Source organism: Mchenga conophoros, linkage group LG19 (genome assembly GCF_057382185.1).
Source record: "Mchenga conophoros isolate Kocher_MC1m ecotype Shallow Benthic linkage group LG19, M_conophoros_male_GT1.1, whole genome shotgun sequence".
NCBI lineage: Eukaryota > Metazoa > Chordata > Actinopteri > Cichliformes > Cichlidae > Mchenga > Mchenga conophoros.
Genome location: NC_140544.1, coordinates 23,850,671 through 23,862,284, shown reverse-complemented (window position 1 = coordinate 23,862,284; position 11,614 = coordinate 23,850,671). Strand labels below are relative to the sequence as shown.

General features: G+C 41.8%; 1 protein-coding gene across 2 annotated transcripts; it reads right to left on the bottom strand.

The window, feature by feature from the left end:
* Positions 1–836: 836 nt before the first annotated feature.
* On the bottom strand, positions 837–4,939 carry LOC146552330 (protein yippee-like 5). Of its 2 annotated transcripts, none has more exons than XM_085257433.1 (3): positions 4,762–4,939; positions 3,050–3,221; positions 837–2,943 (listed from the first exon to the last, which is right to left on the bottom strand). In XM_085257433.1, the coding sequence occupies exons 1-3, from the start codon at positions 4,935–4,937 to the stop codon at positions 2,719–2,721; spliced, it is 573 nt and encodes a 190-aa protein (XP_085113559.1). In that variant the 5' UTR covers positions 4,938–4,939; the 3' UTR covers positions 837–2,718. The 2 variants fall into 2 exon arrangements, with proteins under 2 accessions (XP_085113559.1, XP_085113560.1); XM_085257434.1 differs by having other exon boundaries at positions 3,050–3,193; positions 4,762–4,916.
* Between the last annotated feature and the right edge of the window lie 6,675 nt (positions 4,940–11,614).

Below are 11,614 nucleotides of genomic sequence, written 5' to 3'. Positions count from 1 at the left end.
CAAAAAATGGAGAACAAGCAACTACGATGGGTACGAAAATAGCCGTGATCAGAAAAGTATATTGTGTTCAGCTAACTTAATATTTGTTTGAGCTGGGTTTAGTGCATTGTGCCTGCAGGAGTGACTGCAGAAAAGCAGACCTGTTGTTGATTCCACCACAGTGACACAGACCATTACAGACACACCAACAAAGAAGCCCTCCTACAGGAGCTGAGCTATAAATAACTCTACAGCGGAGATGCAATATTAGTGGGTGGATCAGAAGTTAGTCGTCACTTCCTATTTATAAAGCAAATGCAGTCAAATTTTACATCGTGGGTGATTCATACTGAGTGGTGAATAGCTGGGATTAAAATGGGACTTGTTTTGATGTGGTCCATTCTTGATTTCCTTTTTAAATGACATTTTCTCTAACGGTTAAGTAAATATTTTCAAGTGTCAGACATCTAATCAAATATATATCATTTTTGAGTTCTCTTATTTGTTTTTATCTGCTTCAGGGAATAACATCTCTAATATGTCTTGCCAGACTGCAGTGAAGCTCTACAGATCTTGCCAAGCAGGTTTACGTCAGAGGCAGGCAAGGGATTCAGCATCACCCTACCAAGGAAAACATCTTTAACCTGGTTCTCTGTATTCTGCTGCCACCTAGCGGAGAAATGCTTAGGTTTTGATCATGATGGCACCTACCAAATCCTGGTATTTTCATGTCCCAATGTGTCTTTCATTTTCAGAAATGTTAACGTAAGAAGGTTTTGCCAATTGATAGCAACTACAACCACACCTGCCTTCTATTAAGAGCATTAATACATTAAAATATTCAGTGAATACTGTCATAAGGTTTAAACCCAGGTACTACATCTTTATTTAGAAATCACATCAGAGAAAATCTAGCCATAGCGGAAAACAAGTATCATATTAATCCCCCAAACAAGAAAATATGTCATAACATAAACATAATCGATCAATAAAACAATAATCAGATAATATAAAGTAAAAACAATTGCTATCAATAAAATGCTAAACGTGAACAACAAAATGATGATATTCAATTGTGGCCACTAGCTGTACACTGCACTGACTTTGGAACATGAGTGGTTTCAGTGTCCTGGATATTTTTTTTTGTCTTCTGGAAATTAAAACTTGCACCGTCAAGCATGACCTTGCAAAAAACAAGCAAAACATTAAGTGTCATTAGTGAAGGCTGGACCATTCTGGTAACGCCCAAAGCATAAACAAGGTAACATCAGGGCTGGGTGGCTGTGCTCCAACCCAGTCCCAAATTAACCTCAAATGTCAAGTAAATTATTTTATTTTACAGTTTGACAATATAAAATGCAGGCTCTGGCCTACTCCAACAGCAAGGGCTTGACTTTGAAGATAAATACTCAAAGCTTGCCTGGCTTTGTGTTCTAAGAAGCGATTCATCTTATGACCAAACATGCCCCAAGCCTAGGATTATAAAGAGGATGTGTCACAAACCTGAAAGTAGCTCAGCAGCATTTGCATTGATATGTTTAACGGTTTAAATACATGTACGATGGTCAAATACAGTACTGAACATATTTTTAGATTCAAGAAAATGCTGTTTGATGAATGCCCACTGCATTGTGTTTTTAGTTATTCCTTCAAAACCTGTACACTTGTCCCACACAATCACTGAGCGACTTTCAAATTTGACCTATTCTCTAAAAATCCTTTCCTTTAAGCTGCCACGCAGTCAGAGAATGTCTCCATCATTTTTCAGACGCACTGTGTCACACTGAAGGCGAACGGCTGAAAGGAACATGCTCCTGACAAGTCACTAAAGTGGCATGCTGCTCTTCACACGCAGAGGCACAGAATCCATGGTAAGCTAAACACAGGTGGAACTGAAGTAAACAGGTTGTCTACTCTGTTCATTTGAAATACGTCATGTGTTTAAAATAATGAGCCTAATCTAAAGAAAACTACTGTTCAGGCACAACAATGAATACTTAAATATGACATCAATCTGTGCAGTCCTCACTGTATCAGTGGGATGAGAACACAATTACATCCACTACACTGCAAGCGAAGAAAAGGTAACTGACACATAATCAACTATCATGATATTGAATGCATTCAGTGCAACCAGTAACAGATACATTGGGTCAACATTCACAATACGGAAACACAAATACCACTAAACCAGTATGTTCGGCTCATTTAACAGCGGTATGGAGCACTGGCTGGTCGCTTTGCCCATGCCTGGATAATGATCATACTAAGCTCCACTAGCTCCTGTTACACAAACAAATAAAACAGCTAGCAAATATTCTTTAAAATGTGACTGATCTGCGTATTATCATGAATGTATTTTAATTACCATGAAAGTGTGGCACATGCCTTGTGGATCAGTGATGACAACTGTGTGTGAGACAGTGCTTAAATGCTTTAGCGAACTCTCTAAGAGCATTTCCAGCTGTTTCAATTGACTGCCCTGTGATACATCAATCAAAAGGTATTTTGGGGAAGTCTATTCAGCAAGAATAGATCAAGCACACCAATCTTTTAGTCAGCAAAGATCTAAGATCATTGGCCAGAGAGAGAAGGGGAGTGGGAGGGTGAAGCCAGAACTTCACTGACCACTAAGTCTGCAGGTGGTGGTGTGCAGCACAGAGGCAAAGGGGGCAAAGGAGAAGGAAAGGAGGGCACAGGACTGAGCCTTCCCACTCAACCTAATACCACTTCAAGGACTCAGGAGTTATCTGAGGGGACATGCTCTTCAAAGCCCTCACTCTCCCTAACCAATGCCCTCTCCAGGATGACCCGGCCCTCCTTGTACCGCTGACTGTCCTCAGTAGCAAACTCATAGATCCAACCCAGCTTGCTGTTGCAATTCTTGCAGCTGACGTCCCTCACCATGTGTCTGCCGGTGAGCATCACTCTGTCCTGCACCTCACTGTACTGGAGGTTCACCACCTATAGGGAGGAGTTTAAGTTAAAGTATAACTAATGAATGCCTGTATTTCATTTGGTTTAGAGAAACATGTCACAGATGGTGTGTTCATGGCTAATTTCACTGTACCTTATTGAAGAGGAAAGCTCTGCCTGTGGCTCCTGTGAATCGTGTGGAGATTAGCTCAGACCTATTAGTCAGGATTGTGTCACAGTTGGCACAAGAGAAGAGACGTGTTCCGCCGATGTGGTCCAAGAAGATGCGCCCCATTGTCTGTTTACCGGGATTGACTAAATTAAGGCTAAAACATGAGAAAATTAAATAGTACGCTATGTATTCTAAGACTGTATTCTGGACTGATTGTAAACAGTATGAAGAAAGTGACCCCTTATAAAATAATACCCTTTAGCTGGCCAAAGTAATAATGCATATCAGTCTCTAACTTTTTTCTGGCATGTTCCACAACACAGAATTGTTTTTTAATCAATCATTAACAATACAAGTTGAATACACATATATAAAGGATTCATTCAATCTCTGTTCATCAAATAAAAATAAATACATTAAAACTTGGGTTTTTTTAAAGATTTGTTTGTTTAGGAATATGTGGAAAACTATCTGAGCTCAGTCACTCACTTATCATAGCTGTTTTACAAGTTAAGAAAGAAAGAAACTTGAAATATCCAAAATAATTGTACCAAATAAAAAAGAGGGTTGTTCTCAGAGATATTAAGGCATAAGCATAATTTAAGCATGATTATGGAAAAACAAACAAACAAACAAACAAACAAAAAAACAGTTTCTGTTATTATCACAAAAATCTATTATGCGTTCTCTCTATATGGACTGGGGAAGATGAATGCACTAGCTTACGATTCTTAACTATGTTTTGAATTGTACACATAATACAATACTTTGGTAAAATTGATAGCACAGCCACTGAAAGAGTATCAGTAAAAACATGAATGTTTCTACTGATACTGAGAAAAAGTACTGTTTTCTCAGTTCCCTTAAAACACAAATATAATCCTTAATAATAATAATAATAATCGAGATAAACAAAAAGAAGGAGCAAAGAGACAAAAAGCCACAAAAAATAGAATCAAATGGCCTTTTCAACTTGCTTATTGTTACTTTGATTACAAACAGCTGCCTTTGCCCATTTGTCTAATTTATTATCAAAAATACTGTCCTTTATATAACTGCTTACAGAAGCTTAATACATCCGTCTATGTTTTAAAAAATTCCTATAAATAGGATAAAAACATTTTCATTTCATTAATTTTTCATTCGTCTTTTCTATTCTCATCTCAGGTCAGGCTTTGTAAGAACCGGGATCAGTGGCACATCATCCCAGCCCTCTGAAAAATGCTCATCAATTCCCATTATTTTGTATAAAATTTGGTTTCTTTTGTTTGTTTGTCAGTGGAACATGTGGAAACTAAGGTGTAAATAATCTTAACAAAGAGCACTCCAGTCGCCTTGGCACAGTTTCTCCCTGTTTCAACACTTTAGTCGTTACAACCACAGAAGTACTTCTTGTTCCTGGATGCCTTGTTATGAGTAATACTGGCTGTAGATGGCAGCTGGGCTTTGCATGGTGTCGATGCAATTATGAATAATGGAAAACAAACGAAGCAGAGATTTTCCCAGCTACCTAAAGAGAATACTTCAGAGGATTTTCATTGGGATTTTAGATAACCTAACCGACTGGTTTCGTAAAAATGCACCGAGCCAGCGTGTGAATGGAAGCTAACGCCAGGTTAGCCATTCAGCTAACAGAGTCAACAAGCGACCACAAAACAGATAATTCTACTAAACTCCAAATGACGGCTGCCTACCTTTTCAAATTCGGTCTGGTGACACAAAATGTCGTGCCCAGCGATGGTGTCACCGACTTTTTAAAGTAAATTTCAGTCGCACATCTGCTGTTTATACCGTTGTCGTCGTCGTGGCTTTGTTTTTCTTTTTCAGCTGTTCCTGTCCTCTGAGCTGAGCTCCAAACTAGTATCAACATCCGGTTTGTGACGTAGCTCCCTCTGCAGCACAGCAGCGACATACGGGTTTTCCGCCAGGTGTCAGCATATAACATCTATTCTCAACTTCTGAAAAATATGCTCCGTTCTCATTAAAATCGTTAAAAAATAATACTGAAGCTTATTTTTTAAAAAAAACAAACATAATATCTGGATATAACAAAAATTTTAATATACCAAATAAATAAAGAAAAGCTAAACTACAGTAACTCTGATCTGCGGGCAGTAATAATATAATAATAATGGATTGGATTTATATAGTGCTTTTCAAGGCACCCAAAGCGCTTTACAATGCCACTATTCATTCACTCTCACATTCACACACTGGTGGAGGCAAGCTATGGTTGTAGCCACAGCTGCCCTGGGGCAGACTGACAGAAGCGAGGCTGCCATATCGTGCCATCGGCCCCTCTGGCCACCACCAGTAGGCGGTAGGTGAAGTGTCTTGCCCAAGGACACAACGACCAGGACAGAGAGCCCAGGGATCGAACCGGCGACCTTCCGGTTACAGATACGCTTCCCAACCCCCTGAGCCACGGTCGCCCCAGCCCCCCAGCAGTCTATCCTTCAAGCTCGGTTCCTCTACCAGAGGCCTGGAAGGTTGAGGGTCATGCACTGTATCTTAGCTGTACCTAGGACTGCGCTCGCCTAGCTTGGGAGTCGCCGCACCTAGTGCTCCTATTACCATGGGGACCACTGTTACCTTCACCCTCCACATCTTCTTGAGCTCTTCTCTGAGCACTTGGTACTTCTCAGGCTTCTTGTGCTCCTTCTTCCTGATGTCTCTATCACTCAGAATCGCTACATCTATCAATATGGCTGTCTTCTTCTATTTGTCTACCACCACTATGTCACGGTGAGTGGGATGAGCCATGTGGAGGAAATGAAGGAGGATCCAAACGCAGGCAGTAGTGGAGAAGTGAGGGTGGTTTATTGAGCACAAAATAAGGACAAACAGCAAATGGAGCTCGAACTAAACTATACTGGGAAACAACTAAACTATAGCGCAGAAACCAGAACATGAAGAAGGGCGAGCAGAGGCAGACGATGGTAGACAGCAGGGTGAACACACGAGTGAGACACGGTGGTTACACAGACGGACCAGCAACTACAATGACGGAGGACACGACTTAAATACACACAGAGAAACACGGGAATTACACACAGGTGGTGGACACAGCTGGGAACAATCAGTAAGATGAGACAGAGGTAAAACTGAACACACTCACATGAGACGCAGACCTTCACAATAAAACATCACACGCTGGCTCGACATCGAGAGACAGACAGGAAATGACATATGAAACTAAACCCACATCGTAAAACCCAGATAAACAGAAACATGGAACTCTAATAATAGACATCATAATCATCACCATAACACGACAAGAGAACAAGAACACAATCCCTGATGCAAACTTAAATCAAAACACAATAAACTCAAAATACTGGGTCCAACGGACCCAGAACCGTGACACACTATGTCCGGTTGGTTAGCCACCACCATTTTGTCCGTCTGTATCTGGAAGTCCCACAGGATCTTAGCTCGGCCATTCTCCACCACCCTTGGGGGCGTCTCCCATTTTGACCTCGGGACTTCCAAGCTATATTCGGCACAGATGTTTCTGTACACTATGCCGGCCACTTGGTAATGGCGTTCAATGTATGCCCTGCCTGCTTGCATCTTGCACCCTGCTGTTATGTGCTGGATTGTGCATCAGTTCCTGATGAAGCCTCTTAGGGTCCTGTTGATCTTGTATAGGTGTAGGCATTCCAGGATCCAGGTGTGGGGCATTGAGTCATAGGCCTTCTTGTAATCAATCCAGGCAGTGCACAGGTTGGTCAGCCTAGTCTTGCAGTCTTGGCTGACTGCTAGGTTTCGCGCCTCTGGTTTTCTTGACAATTCCTTTCTGTGCCCCGCTTACGTATTGACCCATGTGCCTGTTCATTTTAGCCAACAGGAGCTTCCATGTAGTACTGAGGCAGGTTATTGGCCGGTATTTGGATGGGACCGGACTGTACTGGGGGTCCTTGAGCATCAGGACTGTCCCGCCTTCAGTTAGCCATTCCGGGGGTCCATCCATCCATCCATTCGCTTCCGCTTATCCTTTTCAGGGTCATGGGGGGCGCTGGAGCCTATCCCAGCTGTCATAGGGCGAGAGGCAGGGTACACCCTGGACAGGTCGCCAGTCTGTCGCAGGGCTAACACATAGGGACAGACAACCATTCGCACTCACATTCACTCGCACATTCACACCTAGTGGCAATTTGGATTATCCAATTAACCTATCCCCACAAGTTGCATGTCTTTGGACGGTGGGAGGAAGCCGGAGTACCCGGAGAGAACCCACGCAAACACGGGGAGAACATGCAAACTCCACACAGAAAGACCCCGGCCTGATGGTGGAATTGAACTCAGGACCTTCTTGCTGTGCGGCAACAGTGCTAACCACCGTGCCACCGTGCTGCCCATTCCGGGGGTCTCTCGTCAATTAGCAGCTGGTTCATTTGTGCTCCCATACGCTCATGGAGTGCAGTCAGCTTCTTCAGCCAGTAGGCGTGAACCACGTCGGCGCCTGGTGCTGTCCAACTCTTCATACTGGAGACCCTTTCTTGGATGTCTGCCACTGTGATGGCTACTGGACCCTGTTCAGGGTGGTTGCTGTGGTCTGCTCTCAGATCCACCATCCACTGAGTATTGGGTTGTGTCCTTCTCCCATATGCTCTTTTAGTATTCTGTGGAGAACAGCTGGTTTATTCTCATGCCTTTGTTACGTAAGGCCCAAAATGGCCTCCGTACAAGAAAGTAGTAGCTCTAATATTGACCAGTAACGAACCACCACACGCACACTGTAATGGGTTACACAAGATTTATTTGTTGATCTCCTCCATACCCGCTTCACACCCTGGAGGACGGGGCTGTGGCCCCCCCACACTCCCTAGCAGATCATTACATGGAGAAACCTTTGGAATGCAAGCATGCTGATCCACACAGCAGAGGTGGGACCAAGTCATTGTTTTGCAAGTCTCAAGTAAGTCTCAAGTCTTTATCCTCAAGTCTCAAGTCAAGTCTCAAGTAATGTCAGGCAAGTCCGAGTCAAGTCACAAGTCTGAAACTTTGAATTTCAAGTCCTTTCGAGTCTTTAAAAAAAAAAAAACGAAAAAATAATGTTGCAGTTATGCTAAATGTAAATATTAGACCATGTAATTTTAAAATCTGTGTTTTTCTCAACACATGACAAAATAGTGAACTTAGAAAATATACACAAATTGTGAAATTGCACCTCTTTAAAATGCAGCTCAATTAAACCTAGCTCCAAGAATAATTTTCACCGACAGTTCTGTGATAAGCTGCATGTTATTCTTGGATGCGGTTGTAGGACCAGCTTTAAAATCGCATGACAAAAATATCATACACATTAAAAAAAACTGTATCACCAACGTAGCCTGGACAACATTTGCTAGTTAGATGAAGTCAGCTATCTCATCTTAGCATATTTATATGCATATTTATAATTATACGGTTCTTGGAGTGAGTGCATACACTCATGAAGTTTAGTAACTTCAGGTCACTGCAACAAGCCCAGGTACAGTTTACCGACGGATGGGTGCAGGACCTTGAAATGCACCGTGTAGAACGAAAGACCATCGTACGTATCATAAGTTTACCAGTCTCACAAATTGTCGTCATAAATACACATTCCTTAACCGTTTATTAATAGGACCTTTGAGCTCAACGGTAATTAATTAGTAGTGGAAATAATTTCTGGTAGCGTTACAGAAATGTAGCAGTGACAACAATATTGTATGCTGTAATCACCGCGCGGATAGGAGGCGGCTGGCTTGACCGCGGCTCACAAATGACGGCTCACTTTACCGCAGTCTGTAATCGCACTGGGCAATTAGTGATACAAAAAACCTGTTTTATCCTGTGAATAAAAGTATATGTTTTTGTCAATGTACCATAATAACAGAAGCGAAACGCAATATTGTGTCAGGACAATTCACTATTTATGCACAATAAATAAAGGAGCATAGCGCGACAATTTCTGTTCAGCGCCAGACTTGCTTGTAACCTATATCACTAATTATGTTATGAAAATGACGTATTAACTACTAAAAAACACTGACCTTCGTGTAAATGCTTGGAGCAGACTAACCTGTGAGCTGGAGTGTTCTGGGACGTTATATTTGGTCTTTGAATGGCTGCGATCCAGGCCATCCGTCGCGTCTTTGTTACTTCGGAAACATGGCTTGAACAATTTCTCTTCAACGACGTAATCCGATAACAACCGATCTCTTTACCCGTCGGCTTCCCGTGGCTGTCATGCGACCGGCTATTGCAGTTAATAATACAACGGCTTCTTGACATTTTTGTGTTTCTTTTTATCGCTGTTTAACTGATTTTAATTGAAAGCCTGCGTGCGCTAGTACCGCTTGCCACGAGTTCCCAGAATCCTTTGCGGTTCTACCCGTGAATGACGTCACATTTTCAATCTCTATATAATATGCATGTTAAATTTTATATTTGGGGTAAAATATCAAGTCTTTTCAAGTAAACCGGTTCAAGTCCAATTCAAGTCCCAAGTCATTGGTGTAAAAGTCCAAGTCAAGTCACAAGTCTTAGAACATTTTTTCAAGTCAAGTCTAAAGTCATAAAATTAATGACTCGAGTCTGACTCGAGTCCAAGTCATGTGACTCGAGTCCACACCTCTGCCACACAGGTATGCACACATGGGTATTCACAGACGCGGACTAAAGCTTTCTTGGCTGCTGCCTCAAAGCACACTGTGCGCTGTCTATCTTGCGGGCTGCACAATATCGTTTATTATTTAGTAAATATTGATATCTATGACTAGCTAGTTTATTGTGATGGTGCTTTGTTTTCTCTATTATTATGTTGCTCTTTGTTGTTTGCTGTCTCCTCTGTTTGTTTTTTTTGTTTGTTTTTTTTTTTTTTGTTTTTTTTCTCCATACAGGTGACCCAGGAGTTCTTTTTTTTTTTTCTCTCTCTTCCCCCCCCTTCTCACCGTCTCTTCTCCCCTTTGGTTTTCTTTCTTTCTCTCCCCCTCTTTCTCTCATTCATTCCCCCTGTCCTATTTATTAAAAAAAAAAAAATGACAAAGGATGAACTGAAGCTCTGCCATCACGTAATGTCGCATACTGCTGTTTCTGATGTCATTTAAAAAAAAAAAAAAAAAAGATTTATTTGTTCTTTCTCCGGGTAAAACTACTGGCTGAAGACACAACTCTGGCCAGGAATCCAAGGCCCAAAGCCACCACGGTCAGGGTTGTTAGCCTTTTCAGGCCTGACTTCGTTCGAGGCTGGGTCTCCACATCACATCCTGGGAGCTGGAACTTCCCCAAAACTGGTCCAGTTTCCTTGTCAGGGGCACAGAGAGTCTCCAGTCCAGTGTTTGTTTTCCTGCCTTCCAGCACATCCACTCACATCCCAATAAGAATGAGTCCTCCCTCCAACATCCTCAGTTTATTTTAAAAGCAAAACCAGGCCAGGTTAAAAATCTTTTCCATTAAAATGTGCACACTTCATCCTGGATCTTCGAGGCTTCCCTGCTACACTAATGTCCTACTAAAAAAAACAACGACAACCCCTACTTCCTGTTTCCTCTCCCCTTTATAGAGAAGGGCTCCAATCCTCCCCAATCAGCTGCTCCCTGTATTCAACTCCAAATAGCTGGCAGCTGGACTAGAGTAGAATCTCCACTCCCACATGGGTGTGGCCCACACCTCACATCAAACACAAACAAACACCAAAGCATGCAATTAATACAAAACAAAATCTAAAGAAATGCCAACCCAAAAGCTTAGTGGGGGATTCTCTCCATCCTTTTCCACCATGCTATACTCTGTAACACCTTCAATCTCTCTGGTGTATCTCTTCAAGCGGCTGGCCAAAGCTGTGAGTCTTTCCAAGGCTGTACTTCTTAAGCACCTTCTTTGTCACACTTTTCTGCAGATCCAATAGCTACCATATTCCACTGATATGGAATATGAGAAGCTGCAGCAGCGAGAGAACTGGGTGAACATGAAAAAAGAAGGCAGTTGTGTTGAAGTTGTAGACCTTAGCTCTTTCAGCTCCTTCCCAATACACCTTCAGGCTCTCCAAAATGCAACATCCTTAAATCAGCAGTTGTAACACATATGTAGTGTGTGTAAGTAAGATATCAGTCAACTGGACTAGCTCCATTTTTCATAGATCAAAAAAGTCCCGATCTCTAGTGAAGCTGTTTCTTATCTTTTTCTGCTTAGTTATTCAGTTTGTCCTTATTTATAACCTGGCTGTTTATGCCTGTTTTGATACAACATGTCATAACATTATAAACCTAAAATGTTTTGCTTGATGATTATCCTGCACTGATTCCAAGGGTCGGGTCTATCTGCACAGCCATCTCAAAGGACACAACTCATAAAGTATTTAGCAATCTAATCATATCTCAAAACATCTCCAAAAGCGAACTTGCTGGTTGTTAGCATAAAATTATATAACCTGGGTGAAACACATACAACACCAGGAACTCCCATTCATCATTATTGGTTAAGAACCGTCTTCCGACAAAGTGAAGCATTAGTCCAACTATAAATTGTGGGGCAGCATATTTAAAATATACAGAAATCATCCCTGAAAGCTAGAAAACT